The 16,478-nt window shown below is 48.3% G+C and overlaps 1 protein-coding gene across 1 annotated transcript in view; it reads left to right on the forward strand.

Annotated features, from left to right (window-relative positions):
* The window catches only part of LOC139394145 (serine/threonine-protein phosphatase 2A 55 kDa regulatory subunit B gamma isoform-like), a 24,044-nt gene extending 9,337 nt beyond the window's left edge, over positions 1 to 14,707 (forward strand). The window contains exons 3-10 of the mRNA XM_071142180.1: positions 1 to 86; positions 1,368 to 1,480; positions 1,966 to 2,143; positions 8,197 to 8,361; positions 9,488 to 9,657; positions 10,139 to 10,230; positions 11,381 to 11,456; positions 14,426 to 14,707. The exon at positions 1 to 86 is cut by the window's left edge and continues 98 nt beyond it. Of these exons, the coding sequence (XP_070998281.1) occupies positions 1 to 86; positions 1,368 to 1,480; positions 1,966 to 2,143; positions 8,197 to 8,361; positions 9,488 to 9,657; positions 10,139 to 10,230; positions 11,381 to 11,456; positions 14,426 to 14,668 (1,123 nt within the window). The 3' untranslated portion in view covers positions 14,669 to 14,707. The remainder of the gene's footprint in view (positions 87 to 1,367; positions 1,481 to 1,965; positions 2,144 to 8,196; positions 8,362 to 9,487; positions 9,658 to 10,138; positions 10,231 to 11,380; positions 11,457 to 14,425) is intronic.
* The last annotated feature ends 1,771 nt before the right edge of the window (positions 14,708 to 16,478 follow it).

The raw sequence follows: 16,478 nt of genomic DNA on the forward strand, positions 1-16,478 counted from the left end.
GAAGAGCCTGGAGATCGAGGAGAAGATCAACAAGATACGATGGCTGCCTCAACAGAACGCCGCCCACTTCCTGCTCTCCACCAACGGTGAGTAGACTAACTACCCATAATCCTCCTCTCTACCAACGATGAGTGGACTAACTACCCATAATCCTTATCTCCACCAACGGTGAGTAGATTAACTACCCATAATCCTCCTCTCCACCAAAGGTGAGTAGACTAACTACCCATAATCCTCCTCTCCACCAACGGTGAGAAGACTATACTACCCATAGTCCTCCTCTATCAGAATACTACCCATAGTCCTCTATCAGAACACTACCCATAGTCCTCCTCTATCAGAATACTACCCATAGTCCTCCTCTATCAGAATACTACCCATAGTCCTCTATCAGAACACTACCCATAGTCCTCCTCTATCAGAATACTACCCATAGTCCTCTATAAGAACACTACCCATAGTCCTCTATCAGAACACTACCCATAGTCCTCTATCAGAATACTACCAATAGTCCTCCTCTATCAGAACACTACCCATAGTCCTCTATCAGAACACTACCCATAGTCCTCCTCTATCAGAACACTACCCATAGTCCTCCTCTATCAGAACACTACCCATAGTCCTCCTCTATCAGAATACTATCCATAATCTTCCTTTCCATCAACTGTGAGTAGACCACACTACCCACAATTCCGCTTTTCCACCAACAGTCAGTAGACTACACAACCCATAATCCTCCCCTAGCAGAAGACTACCAATAATTCCTCCTTTCCACAAACAGTGAGTTGACTACATTTCCCATAATCCTTCTTGCCACAAACTGTCAGTTGACCTCACTACCTGTAATCCTACTCTCAACAAACGATCAGTTGAGTTGATTACCAAAATCGTTCCCTAATAGAACACTGAGAATGGTAAATAAACTTCATGACCCATAATTCCCACTTCCTGCTCAACGCAAACTCACACATTAACTTGCATTCGCTACCATCAACATTCAGAAAAGAGGGAGACTATATTATATTTCAAAATATATTATATTTAAATATTGTGCAACATCTTATAGTTGTGAATGTCCACTCCTCTCCTGGTGTTAATAAATGAAAAGAAGGAAACTGAATCGTTGACAGATGTTTCCTCCAGATTATATCATGACCCTGAAACTCTAACACAGATAAGAGCATGGTCAACCAGCCAGACTTGGTCTCAAACATTATCTCTGTGTGTGTGTCTGTGTCTGTGTGTGTGTGTGTGTTTGTGGTGTGTTTGTTTGTTGTGTGTGTGGTGTGTGTGTGTTTGTGTGTGTGTGTGGTGTGTGTGTGTGTGTTTGTTGTGTGTGTGTGTCTGTGTGTGTGTGTGTGTGTCAGATAAGACCATCAAGCTGTGGAAGGTGAGTGAGCGAGACAAGCAACCGGAGGGCTACAACCTGAAAGATGAGGAGGGCAGGGTGAAGGACATATCTACAGTCACATCACTACAGGTATACACACACACACACACACACACACACACACACACACACACACACACACACACAGACAAACTCTTGTTTTGTCCCTCATTCAGCCCATACCCTGGTCCCTAACCCTCCCTCTCTCTCACTCCCCCCTCCCGCCCTCCCTCCCTCTGTCCCTCTCTCTCTCCCACCTCCCTCCCTCCCTCCATCCCTCTCCCCCCACTCCCCCCCCTCCCCTCCCTCCCTCCCTCTCTCTCTCCCACCCCTCTCTCCCCCTACCTCCCTCCCTAACCCCTCCCTCCCTCTCTCTCTCCCACCCCTCTCTCCCTCCCACCTCCCTCCCTTCCCTCCCTCTCTCCCTCCCTCCGTCCCTCTCTCTCCCACCCCTCTCTCACTCCCCCAACCCCCTCTCTCTCTCTCTCTCTCTCTCTCTCTCTCTCTCTCTCTCTCCCTCCCTCCCTCCCTCCCTCCCTCCCTTCCCCCTCTCTCCCTCCCTCCCTCCCTCCCAGGTTCCTGTGTTGAGACCTACAGACCTGATGGTGGAGGTACGTCCTAGGAGGGTGTTCTCCAATGGTCATACCTACCATGTTAACTCCATATCGGTCAACAGTGACGGAGAGACCTACCTGTCAGCTGATGACCTGAGGATCAACATGTGGCATCTGGGGATCACAGACCGCAGCTTCAGTATCCTTCACTGGGAGAGGGACACACACACACACATGTACAGAGACATACACACATGCACGCACACACACACAGTTGTGGAGACCCACACACACAAACAGGAAAGCAGACACACACACACACACACATACACACACACACAGGGAAGCAGACATACACACACACACATGATTTAGGTGCTGGACCGGTACTGTTTATATTGAGGTAGTGGACCGGTACTGTTTATATTGAGGTAGTGGCCCGGTACTGTTTATATTGAGGTAGTGGCCCGGTACTGTTCATATTGAGGTAGTGGCCCGGTACTGTTTATATTGAGGTGCTGGATCGGTACTGTTTATATTGAGGTAGTGGCCCGGTACTGTTTATATTGAGGTGCTGGATCGGTACTGTTTATATTGAGGTAGTGGCCTGGTACTGTTTATATTGAGGTAGTGGCCTGGTACTGTTTATATTGAGGTAGTGGCCCAGTACTGTTTATATTGAGGTAGTGGCCCGGTACTGTTTATATTGAGGTAGTGGCCCGGTACTGTTTATATTGAGGTAGTGGCCCGGTACTGTTTATATTGAGGTAGTGGCCCGGTACTGTTTATATTGAGGTAGTGGCCTGGTACTGTTTATATTGAGGTAGTGGCCCGGTACTGTTTATATTGAGGTGCTGGCCCGGTACTGTTTATATTGAGGTACTGGCCCGGTACTGTTTATATTGAGGTGCTGGATCGGTACTGTTTATATTGAGGTAGTGGCCCGGTACTGTTTATATTGAGGTAGTGGCCCGGTACTGTTTATATTGAGGTAGTGGCCTGGTACTGTTGATATTGAGGTAGTGGCCCGGTACTGTTTATATTGAGGTAGTGGCCCGGTACTGTTTATATTGAGGTAGTGGCCCGGTACTGTTTATATTGAGGTAGTGGCCTGGTACTGTTTATATTGAGGTAGTGACCCGGTACTGTTTATATTGAGGTAGTGGACCGGTACTGTTTATATTGAGGTAGTGGACCGGTACTGTTTATATTGAGGTAGTGGCCCGGTACTGTTTATATTGAGGTAGTGGCCCGGTACTGTTTATATTGAGGTAGTGGCCCAGTACTGTTTATATTGAGGTAGTGGACCAGTACTGTTTATATTGAGGTGCTGGCCCGGTACTGTTTATATTGAGGTAGTGGCCCGGTACTGTTTATATTGAGGTGCTGGCCCGGTACTGTTTATATTGAGGTGCTGGACCAGTACTGTTTATATTGAGGTGCTGGCCCGGTACTGTTTATATTGAGGTGCTGGACCAGTACTGTTTATATTGAGGTGCTGGCCCGGTACTGTTTATATTGAGGTAGTGGACCAGTACTGTTTATATTGAGGTGCTGGCCCGGTACTGTTTATATTGAGGTGCTGGACCAGTACTGTTTATATTGAGGTGCTGGCCCGGTACTGTTTATATTGAGGTAGTGGCCCGGTACTGTTTATATTGAGGTAGTGGCCCGGTACTGTTTATATTGAGGTAGTGGCCCGGTACTGTTTATATTGAGGTAGTGGCCCAGTACTGTTTATATTGAGGTAGTGGACCAGTACTGTTTATATTGAGGTGCTGGAGCTCCACAATACTTTTAATCTGATATTCAAAAAGAGGAACAGGAAGTAGAACATTTGAGGTGCCGGAACTCAGCTCTGTTGAGCTCCTTCCCAATCCCAGACTCTATATGGCTCTGTGCCAGTCTTCCTTCCCAATCACTGACTCTCTATGGCTCTGTGCCAGTCTTCCTGTTCAATCACAGACTCTATATGGCTCTGTGCCAGTCTTCCTGTTCAATCACAGACTCTATATGGCTCTGTGCCAGTCTTCCTGTTCAATCACAGACTCTATATGGCTCTGTGCCAGTCTTCCTGTTCAATCACAGACTCTATATGGCTCTGTGCCAGTCTTCCTGCCCAATCACATACTCTATATGGCTCTGTGCCAGTCTGGGTAGGAATGTACATGTGTAAAATCTTAATTTGACGCAGTTTGATACAGCAGGAAAATAATCCTGCAGTAACAGAAAATGTTTCGGGGTGTCAGGTAGCCTAGTGGTTAGAGCGCTGGGCCAATTACCAAAAGGGTTGCTAGATCTGTACGCTTGTTTACTCCATGTGTAACTCTGTGTTGTTGTCTGTGTCACACTGCTTTGCTTTATCTTGTCCAGGTCACAGTTGTAAATGAGAACTTGTTTTTAACTGGCCGACCTGGTTAAATAAAGGTGAAATAAAGAAATTAAATATGAAATATATAAAATCCCCGATCTGACAAGGAATAAATCTGTCGTTCTGTCCCTGAACAAGGCAGTTAACCCACTGTTTCCCCGGTAGACCGTCATTGTAAAAAATAATTTGTTGTTAACTGACTTGTCTACCTTTAAATAAATGTTACATAAAAAAACCCCATAAAAACAACATTTGAATTATTATATGGATTATAATTATTGGACATGTTTGGTTGATCAATTTTTCTTAAAAGGAGATTTCAAGTTTGACGTTTCAAAGTGGAAATGACAAACGTGTGGGAACCTTTTAAACGTCAAATACACGACAAGATTAAAATGTCCTTCACTCAAGGTGATCAAATTACGCTCCTCCATCTGTAGGCTGTAGTGTTTAAACAGTTCAGTACCAGAGACCCAGTCGTTCATTCTGTCTGTTCAGTTGTTCTGCAACAAGGTGATCAAATTACGCTCCTCCATCTGTAGGCTGCAGTGTTTAAACAGTTCAGTACCAGAGACCCAGTCGTTCATTCTGTCTGTTCAGTTGTTCTGCAACAAGGTGATCAAATTACTCTCCTCCATCTGTAGGCTGTAGTGTTTAAACAGTTCAGTACCAGAGACCCAGTCGTTCATTCTGTCTGTTCAGTTGTTCTGCAACAAGGTGATCAAATTACGCTCCTCCATCTGTAGGCTGCAGTGTTTAAACAGTTCAGTACCAGAGACCCAGTCGTTCATTCTGTCTGTTCAGTTGTTCTGCAACAAGGTGATCAAATGACGCTCCTCCATCTGTAGGCTGTAGTGTTTATACAGTTCAGTACCAGAGACCCAGTCGTTCATTCTGTCTGTTCAGTTGTTCTGCAACAAGGTGATCAAATTACGCTCCTCCATCTGTAGGCTGTAGTGTTTATACAGTTCAGTACCAGAGACCCAGTCGTTCATTCTGTCTGTTCAGTTGTTCTGCAACAAGGTGATCAAATGACGCTCCTCCATCTGTAGGCAGTAGTGTTTATACAGTTCAGTACCAGAGACCCAGTCGTTCATTCTGTCTGTTCAGTTGTTCTGCAACAAGGTGATCAAATGACGCTCCTCCATCTGTAGGCTGTAGTGTTTAAACAGGCTCTATCATAACAGGACCCTGACCTAGAAAACATCTACAGAGAAGTTTAAATAATTCACTCAGTGTCAACTCCCTACTCTCTACTCTCTACTCCACTAAGACACACGGGGCTCGCTGCAAATAGAATGTGTGTGTGTGTGTGTGTGTGTGTGTTCGCGCTCGTACATGTGTGTGTGCGTGTGACAGGGTTGATTAAGTTCAGTAGCTGAGGCTAAAAACAATCTCTGCATATTCATAGTGTGTCTGTGTACTATGAGGTGACCGTTAGTCAGGCTAGCTACAACCACGACATCCATCTACTGTACAGTTAGTCAGGCTAGCTACAACCACCACATCCATCTACTGTACAGCTAATCAGGCTAGCTACAACCACAACATCCATCTACTGTACAGCTAATCAGGCTAGCTACAACCACCACATCCATCTACTGTACCGTTAATCAGGCTACTACTGTACAGTTAATCAGGCTACTACTGTACAGCTAATCAGGCTAGCTACAACCACCACATCCATCTACTGTACAGCTAATCAGGCTAGCTACAACCACCACATCCATCTACTGTACCGTTAATCAGGCTAGCTACAATCTCCACATCCATCTACTGTACAGTTAATCAGGCTAGCTACAACCACTACATCCATCTACTGTACAGCTAATCAGGATAATTCTGTACAGTTAATCAGGCTAGCTACAACCACCACATCCATCTACTGTACAGTTAATCAGGCTACTACTGTACAGTTAATCAGGCTACTACTGTACAGTTAATCAGGCTAGCTACAACCACCACATCCTGCTACTGTACAGTTAATCAGGCTAGCTACAACCACCACATCCATCTACTGTACAGCTAATCAGGCTAGCTACAACCACCACATCCATCTACTGTACAGTTAATCAGGCTAGCTACAACCACTACATCCATCTACTGTACAGTTAATCAGGCTAGCTACAACCACCACATCCATCTACTGTACAGTTAATCAGGCTAGCTACAACCACCACATCCTTCTACTGTACAGTTAATCAGGCTAGCTACAACCACCACATCCATCTACTGTACAGTTAATCAGGCTAGCTACAACCACCACATCCTTCTACTGTACAGTTAATCAGGCTAGCTACAACCACCACAGCCATCTACTGTACCGTTAATCAGGCTAGCTACAACCACCACATCCATCTACTGTACCGTTAATCAGGCTAGCTACAACCACCACATCCATCTACTGTACAGTTAATCAGGCTACTACTGTACAGTTAATCAAGCTAGAGTTAATCAGGCTACTACTGTACAGTTAATCAGGCTAGCTGCAACCACCACATCCTTCTACTGTACAGTTAATCAGGCTAGCTACAACCACCACATCCATCTACTGTACAGTTAATCAGGCTAGCTACAACCACCACATCCTTCTACTGTACAGTTAATCAGGCTAGCTACAACCACCACAGCCATCTACTGTACCGTTAATCAGGCTAGCTACAACCACCACATCCATCTACTGTACCGTTAATCAGGCTAGCTACAACCACCACATCCATCTACTGTACAGTTAATCAGGCTACTACTGTACAGTTAATCAAGCTAGAGTTAATCAGGCTACTACTGTACAGTTAATCAGGCTAGCTACAACCACTACATCCATCTACTGTACAGTTAATCAGGCTAGCTACAACCACTACATCCATCTACCGTACAGTTAATCAGGCTAGCTACAACCTCCACATCCATCTACTGTACAGTTAATCAGGCTAGCTACAACCACCACATCCATCTACTGTACAGTTAATCAGGCTAGCTACAACCACCACATCCATCTACTGTACAGTTAATCAGGCTAGCTACAACCACCACATCCATCTACTGTACAGTTAATCAGACTAGCTACAACCACCGCATCCATCTACTGTACCGTTAATCAGGCTACTACTGTACAGTTAATCAGGCTAGCTACAACCACTACATCCATCTACCGTACAGTTAATCAGGCTAGCTACAACCACCACATCCATCTACTGTACAGTTAATCAGGCTAGCTACAACCACCTCATCCATCTACTGTACAGTTAGTCAGGCTAGCTACAACCACCGCATCCATCTACTGTACCGTTAATCAGGCTAGCTACAACCACCACATCCATCTACTGTACAGCTAATCAGGCTAGCTACAACCTCCACATCCATCTACTGTACAGTTAATCAAGCTACTACTGTACAGTTAATCAGGCTAGCTACAACCACTACATCCTTCTACTGTACAGTTAATCAGGCTACTACTGTACAGTTAATCAGGCTAGCTACAACCACTACATCCATCTACTGTACAGTTAATCAGGCTAGCTACAACCACCACATCCATCTACTGTACAGTTAATCAGGCTAGCTACAATCTCCACATCCATCTACTGTACAGCTAATCAGGCTAGCTACAACCACCACATCCATCTACTCCTCCAGACATATTCTGTGTTGTTCTACCTGAGTATCTCTCCTCCAGACACAGTCCTGTGTTGTTCTACCTGAGTATCTCTCCTCCAGACACAGTCCTGTGTTGTTCTACCTGAGTATCTCTCCTCCAGACACAGTCCTGTGTTGTTCTACCTGAGTATCTCTCCTCCAGACACAGTCCTGTGTTGTTCTACCTGAGTATCTCTCCTCCAGACACAGTCCTGTGTTGTTCTACCTGAGTATCTCTCCTTCAGACATAGTGGACATCAAGCCAGCCAACATGGAGGAGCTAACAGAGGTGATAACAGCAGCAGAGTTTCATCCTCACCACTGTCACCTGTTTGTCTACAGTAGCAGTAAAGGATCTCTACGTCTCTGTGACATGAGGGCCTCGGCACTTTGCGACAAACACACCAAACGTGAGTTGGCTACACACGGGGGGAGATAAAAGCCTTTGCTGTCGGTCTCTAAATCATGTGTATTCGGATCTTACTCTTCGAGGTCCAGAGTACGACTACTGCTGGTTCTGATAATTAATTGCTCCCACATGGTGTCCCAGGTCTAAATCAGTCCTTCATTTTAAATCAGGAGTAGAACTGGCTTCCACCCACATGGTGTCGCAGGTCTAAATCAGTCCTTCATTTTAAATCAGGAGTAGAACTGGCTTCCACCCACATGGTGTCCCAGGTCTAAATCAGTCCTTCATTTTAAATCAGGAGTAGAACTGGCTTCCACCCACATGGTGTCTCAGGTCTAAATCAGTCCTTCATTTTAAATCAGGAGTAGAACTGGCTTCCACCCACATGGTGTCCCAGGTCTAAATCAGTCCTTCATTTTAAATCAGGAGTAGAACTGGCTTCCACCCACATGGTGTCGCAGGTCTAAATCAGTCCTTCATTTAAATCAGGAGTAGAACTGGCTTCCACCCACATGGTGTCGCAGGTCTAAATCAGTCCATCATTTAAATCAGGAGTAGAACTGGCTTCCACCCACATGGTGTCGCAGGTCTAAATCAGTCCTTATTTTTAAATCAGGAGTAGATCTGGAATCAGGTCCAGATTGGAATTTACACCCCCTTATATTGTGATATCCATCTTTCCTCTTCCTAAACTCCTCTCTCATCCCACTCTCCCTTCGTCTCCTCTCCCTCCTCTCTCCGCTCCTCATCTCCTCTCTCCTCGTCTCCTCTCCCTCCTCTCTCCGCTCCTCGCCTCTCCTCCTCGTCTCCTCTCTCCTCCCCCTCTTCTCTCCTCCCCTCGTATCTTCTCTCCTCCTCTCTCCTCCCCCTCTCCTCTCCTCGTCTCCTCATCTCCTCTCTCCTCGTCTCCTCTCCCTCCTCTCTCCTCTCCTCGCCTCTCCTCCTCATCTCCTCTCTTCTCCCCTCTCCCTCTCCTCTCCTCTCCCTCGTCTCCTCTCTCCTCCCCCTCTCCTCCCCTCGTCTCCTCTCTCCTCCCCATCTCCTCTCCTCCCCTCATCTCCTCTCTCCTCCCCCTCTCCCCCCCCTCGTCTCCTCCCCCCCCCCTCGTCTCCTCTCTCTTACTTTAGTCTTTGAGGAACCAGAGGACCCAGGAAGTCGTTCATTCTTCTCTGAGATCGTGTCGTCGGTGTCGGATGTGAAGTTCAGTCACAACGGGCGGTACCTGCTGACCAGGGATTACCTGACGGCCAAGGTGTGGGACTTACACATGGAGAAAGGCCCCGTCGAAACCTACCAGGTCAGCCCGCTAAACAAACACACACACACACACACACTAGGCACACACACTCACACACACACACACACACACACACACACTAGGCACACGCAGAAACACACATGCACACACACACACACACTAGGCACACGCAGAAACACACATGCACACACACACACACACACACACACACACAAACACACGTGCACACACACACACACACACACACACACACACACACACACACACACACTAGGCACACGCAGAAACACACACACACACACACACACTAGGCACACGCAGAAACACACATACATTCACACACTCACGCACGCATGTACACACACATAAATTAAATGAATGCCTTGGAAAAACCTGTCAACACTCTCTCCTGCCCTCTCCCTCTCTCCTGCCCTCTCCCTCTCTCCTGCCCTCTCCCTCTCTCCTGACCTCTCCCTCTCTCCTCCCCCCCCTCCTTTCTCCCATGTCTGTCTCTCTGTAGGTTCATGACTACCTGAGGACTAAGCTGTGCTCTCTGTACGAGAACGACTGCATATTTGACAAGTTCGAGTGTGTCTGGAACAGCTCCGACAGGTGTGTGCGTCTTCGTCTACTCTGAGGCTTTATCCCACAGATAAATCAATCCCAGAGAAGAGCTTTGGAGATGTCAAAATCAATCCCTTCTCTCCTTCATCTCTCCTCCTCTTCCTGTTCCAACCCCACCCTTCCCTCTCTCCATCTCTCCTCCTCTTCCTGTAAAAACCCACACTTCCCTCTCTCCATCTCTCCTCCTCTTCCTGTCCCAACCCCACCCTTCCCTCTCTCCATCTCTCCTCCTCTTCCTGTAAAAACCCCACCCTTCCCTCTCTCCACCTCTCCTCCTCTTCCTGTCCCAACCCCACCCTTCCCTCTCTCCTCCTCTTCCTGTTCCAACCCCACCCTTCCCTCTCTCCATCTCTCCTCCTCTTCCTGTCCCAACCCCACCCTTCTGTCTCTCCATCTCTTCCTGTAAAACCCCACCCTTCCCTCTTTCCATCTCTCCTCCTCTTCCTGTAAACCCCACCCTTTCCTCTCTCCATCTCTCCTCCTCTTCCTGTCCCAACCCCACCCTTCCCTCTCTCCATCTCTCCTCCTCTTCCTGTAAAAACCCCACCCTTCCCTCTCTCCACCTCTCCTCCTCTTCCTGTCCCAACCCCACCCTTCCCTCTCTCCATCTCTCCTCCTGTTCCAACCCCACCCTTCCCTCTCTCCATCTCTCCTCCTCTTCCTGTCCCAACCCCACCCTTCTGTCTCTCCACCTCTTCCTGTAAACCCCACCCTTCCCTCTCTCCATCTTCTCTCCTCTACCTGTAAAACCCCCACCCTCCCTCTCTCCATCTCTCCTCCTCTTCCTGTCCCAACCCCACCCTTCCCTTCCCTCTCTCAATCTCTCCTCCTCTTCCTGTCCCAACCCCACTCTTCCCTCTCTCTCCATCTCTCCTCCTCTTCCTGTAAAAACCCCACCCTTCCCTCTCTCCATCTCTCCTCCTCTTCCTGTCCCAACTCCACCCTTCGCTCTCTCTATCTCCCCTTCTCTTCATGTCCCAACCCCACTCTTTTCTCTCTCTCTCTCCCATCCCTTCCTTTTCTTCTCCCTCTCTTTGTCCCTCTTTCATTCCCCCCTTCCATCTTCTCTCCTCCTTCTACTACCTCTCTCTCTCATCCTCTCCCTCCTCCTCTCCCTCCTCCTCTCCCCTCTCCCCAGTGTGATAATGACTGGGGCGTACAACAGCTTCTTCCGGATGTTTGACAGGGAGACGGGGCGGGGCGTGACCCTGGAGGTAAGCATATATACAAACACACAAGTTTCTAACGTAAGTCGCTAACGTAAGTCTCTAACATAAGCCGCTAAAGGAGGCCGCTAACATAAGCCGCTAACGTAAATCGCTAACGTAAGCCGCTAACGTAAGCCGCTAACGTAAGTCGCTAACGTAAGTCGCTAACGTAGGCCGCTAACGTAGGCCGCTAACGTAAGCCGCTAACGTAGGCCGCTAACGTAAGCCGCTAACGTAAGCCGCTAACGTAAGCCGCTAACATAAGTCGCTAACGAAAGTCGCTAACATCAAATCAAATCAAATTTTATTTGTCACATACACATGGTTAGCAGATGTTAATGCGAGTGTAGCGAAATGCCTGTGCTTCTAGTTCCGACAATGCAGTAATAACCAACAAGTAATCTAACTAACAATTCCAAAACTACTGTCTTGTACACAGTGTAAGGGGATAAAGAATATGTACATAAAGATATATGAATGAGTGATGGTACAAAGCGGCATAGGCAAGATACAGTAGATGGTATTGAGTGCAGTATATACATATGAGATGAGTATGTAAACAAAGTGGCATAGTTAAAGTGGCTAGTGATACATGTATTACATAATGATGCAGTAGATGATATAGAGTACAGTATATACGTATACATATGAGATGAATAATGTAGGGTATGTAAACATTATATTAGGTAGCATTGTTTAAAGTGGCTAGTGATATATTTTACATAATTTCCCATCAATTCCCATTATTAAAGTGGCTGGAGTTGAGTCAGTGTCAGTGTGTTGGCAGCAGCCTCTCTGAGTTAGTGGTGGCTGTTTAACAGTCTGATGGCCTTGAGATAGAAGCTGTTTTTCAGTCTCTCGGTCCCAGCTTTGATGCACCTGTACTGACCTCGCCTTCTGGATGATGGTGGGGTGAACAGGCAGTGGCTCGGGTGGTTGTTGTCCTTGATGATCTTTATGGCCTTCCTGTGACATCGGGTGGTGTAGGTGTCCTGGAGGGCAGGTAGTTTGCCCCCGGTGATGCGTTGTGCAGACCTCACTACCCTCTGGAGAGCCTTACGGTTGTGGGCGGAGCAGTGGCCGTACCGGGCGGTGATACAGCCCGACAGGATGCTCTCGATTGTGCATCTGTAGAAGTTTGTGAGTGCTTTTGGTGACAAGCCGAATTTCTTCAGCCTCCTGAGGTTGAAGAGGCGCTGCTGCGCCTTCTTCACGATGCTGTCTGTGTGGGTGGACCAATTCAGTTTGTCTGTGATGTGTACGCCGAGGAACTTAAAACTTACTACCCTCTCCACTACTGTTCCATCGATGTGGATAGGGGGGTGTTCCCTCTGCTGTTTCCTGAAGTCCACAATCATCTCCTTAGTTTTGTTGACGTTGAGTGTGAGGTTATTTTCCTGACACCACACTCCGAGGGCCCTCACCTCCTCCCTGTAGGCCGTCTCGTCGTTGTTGGTAATCAAGCCTACCACTGTTGTGTAGTCCGCAAACTTGATGATTGAGTTGGAGGCGTGCGTGGCCACGCAGTCGTGGGTGAACAGGGAGTACAGGAGAGGGCTCAGAACGCACCCTTGTGGGGCCCCAGTGTTGAGGATCAGCGGGGTGGAAATGTTGTTGCCTACCCTCACAACCTGGGGGCGGCCCGTCAGGAAGTCCAGTATCCAGTTGCACAGGGCGGGGTCGAGACCCAGGGTCTCGAGCTTGATGACGAGCTTGGAGGGCACTATGGTGTTAAATGCCGAGCTGTAGTCGATGAACAGCATTCTCACATAGGTATTCCTCTTGTCCAGATGGGTTAGGGCAGTGTGCAGTGTGGTAGAGATTGCATCGTCTGTGGACCTTTTTGGGCGGTAAGCAAATTGGAGTGGGTCTAGGGTGTCAGGTAGGGTGGAGGTGATATGGTCCTTGACTAGTCTCTCAAAGCACTTCATGATGACGGAAGTGAGTGCTACGGGGCGGTAGTCCTTTAGCTCAGTTACCTTAGCTTTCTTGGGAACAGGAACAATGGTGGCCCTCTTGAAGCATGTGGGAACAACAGACTGGGATAGGGATTGATTGAATATGTCCGTAAACACACCAGCCAGCTGGTCTGCGCATGCTCTGAGGGCGCGGCTGGGGATGCCGTCTGGGCCTGCAGCCTTGCGAGGGTTGACACGTTTAAATGTTTTCCTCACGTCGGCTGCAGTGAAGGAGAGTCCGCATGTTTTAGTTGCGGGCCGTGTCAGGGCACTGTATTGTCCTCAAAGCGGGCAAAAAAGTTATTTAGTCTGCCTGGGAGCAAGACATCCTGGTCCATGACGGTGCTGGTTTTCTATTTGTAATCCGTAATTGACTGTAGACCCTGCCACATACCTCTTGTGTCTGAGCCGTTGAATTGAGATTCTACTTTGTCTCTATACTGACGCTTAGCTTGTTTGATTGCCTTGCGGAGGGAATAGTTACACTGTTTGTATTCGGTCATGTTTCCGGTCACCTTGCCCTGATTAAAAGCAGTGGTTCGGGCTTTCAGTTTCACGCGAATGCTGCCATCAATCCGTACGTTAGCGACGTAAGTCTCTGTGCTCCTGAAATCCCAGTGTGGATAACTGCTGGTTGATGATGTCACTCACCAGGTCTAATCTGATCAGAGAGAAATAATGAAGCCACTTTCTGGTCCAGATTTCAATTTGCCTGCTCTAAACGTGTCCTCTCTCTCCTCTCCTCCTTCTCTCCTCTCCTCTCCTCTTTCTCTCTCCTCTTGACTCCTCTTTCTCTCCTCCTCCTCTCTCCTCTCCTCTCCTCTCCTCTTTCTCTCCTCCTCTCCTCTTTCCCTCCTCTCCTCCTCTCCTCTCCTCTCCTCTTTCTCTCCTCCTCCTCTCTCCTCTCCTCTCCTCTCCTCTCCTCTCCTCTCCTCTCCTCTCCTCTTTCTCTCCTCCTCTCCTCTTTCCCTCCTCTCCTCTCCTCTCCTCCCCTCCCTCCCTCCTCCCTCCCTGGAGGCGTGGCGAGAGACCAGTAAGCCGCGAGCTGTACTGCGGACGCGACGGATCTACACCGGGGGCAAGCGTCGTCGCGGCGACGTGGGGGTGGACAGTCTGGACTTCACTAAGAAGATCCTCCACATGGCCTGGCACCCCGAGGAGAACATCATCGCCATAGCCTCCACCAACAACCTCTACATCTTCCAGGACCGGGTCAGCCCCGACACACAGGGTCCAGACCTGGGTTCAAATACCATTTAGCACCGGGTCAGCCCCAACACACAGGGTCCAGACCTGGGTTCAAATACCATTTAGCACCGGGTCAGCCCCAACACACAGGGTCCAGACCTGGGTTCAAATACCATTTAGCACCAGGTCAGCCCCGACACACAGGGTTCAGACCTGGGTTCAAATACCATTTAGCACCGGGTCAGCCCCGACATACAGGGTTCAGACCTGGGTTCAAATACCATTTAGCACCAGGTCAGCCCCGACACACAGGGTTCAGACCTGGGTTCAAATACCATTTAGCACCAGGTCACCAGGTCAGCCCCATTTAGGTCCACACACAGACACAGAAACAGGATTGAGAAGTAGTCGTTAAACGCATGTGCACACACACACACACACACACACACACACACACACACACACACACACACACACACACACACACACACACACACACACACTGATTGTTGGACACAAATTGAAAGGAAACATCAGAGACTAGTCCCTCCATGGAATGAGTTGGACAGGCCTGAGATCAGTCTGTAAGGGGAATGAGTTGGACAGGCCTGAGATCAGTCTGTAAGGGGAATGAGTTGGACAGGCCTGAGATCAGTCTATAAGATGAATGGGTTGGACAGGGCTGAGATCAGTCTATAAGATGAATGAGTTAGGACAGGCCTGAGATCAGTCTATAAGATGAATGTCACTAGACGTCCCGTTTAACGGATTCGCTTTATGATCACAACACCTCAGCACACCTGGATACACAGGACACCTTTACACACACCTGGTGAGAGTGGACACTTCTGGACACCTTTACACACAGCTGGTGAGAGTGGACACTTCTGGACACCTTTACACACACCTGGTGAGAGTGGACACATCTAGACACCTGGTGACTCATATGGATTAATCTAGACACCTGGTGACCCATCTGGATTAATCTAGACACCTGGTGACCCATCTAGACACCTGGTGGCACCTGGACACATCTAGACACCTGGTGACACCTGGACACATCTAGACACCTGGTGACTCATCTAGACACCTGGTGACCCATCTGGATTAATCTAGACACCTGGTGACCCATCTAGACACCTGGTGGCACCTGGACACATCTAGACACCTGGTGACACCTGGACACATCTAGACACCTGGTGACTCATCTAGACACCTGGTGACCCATCTGGATTAATCTAGACACCTGGTGACCCATCTAGACACCTGGTGGCACCTGGACACATCTAGACACCTGGTGACACCTGGACACATCTAGACACCTGGTGACTCATCTAGACACCTGGTGACCCATCTGGATTAATCTAGACACCTGGTGACCCATCTGGATTAATCTAGACACCTGGTGACACCTGGACACATCTAGACACCTGGTGACACCTGGTGACCCATCTAGACACCTGGTTGATCCATCTGGATTAATCTAGACACCTGGTGACACCTGGACACATCTAGACACCTGGTGACCCATCTAGACACCTGGTGACCCATCTAGACACCTGGTGACCCATCTGATTAATCTAGACACCTGGTGACACCTGGACACATCTAGATACCTGGTGACCCATCTAGACACCTGGTGACCCATCTAGACACCTGGTGACCCATCTGGATTAATCTAGACACCTGGTGACCCATCTGATTAATCTAGACACCTGGTGACACCTGGACACATCTAGACACCTGGTGACCCATCTAGACACCGGGTACCCATCTGGATTAATCTAGACACCTGGTGACTCATCTGGATTAATCTAGACACCTGGTGACCCGTCTGGATTAATCTAGACACTTGGCGACTCATCTAGACACTTGGTGACCC

This window comes from Oncorhynchus clarkii, unplaced genomic scaffold (genome assembly GCF_045791955.1).
Source record: "Oncorhynchus clarkii lewisi isolate Uvic-CL-2024 unplaced genomic scaffold, UVic_Ocla_1.0 unplaced_contig_1468_pilon_pilon, whole genome shotgun sequence".
In the NCBI taxonomy this organism is placed as follows: Eukaryota; Metazoa; Chordata; class Actinopteri; order Salmoniformes; family Salmonidae; genus Oncorhynchus; species Oncorhynchus clarkii.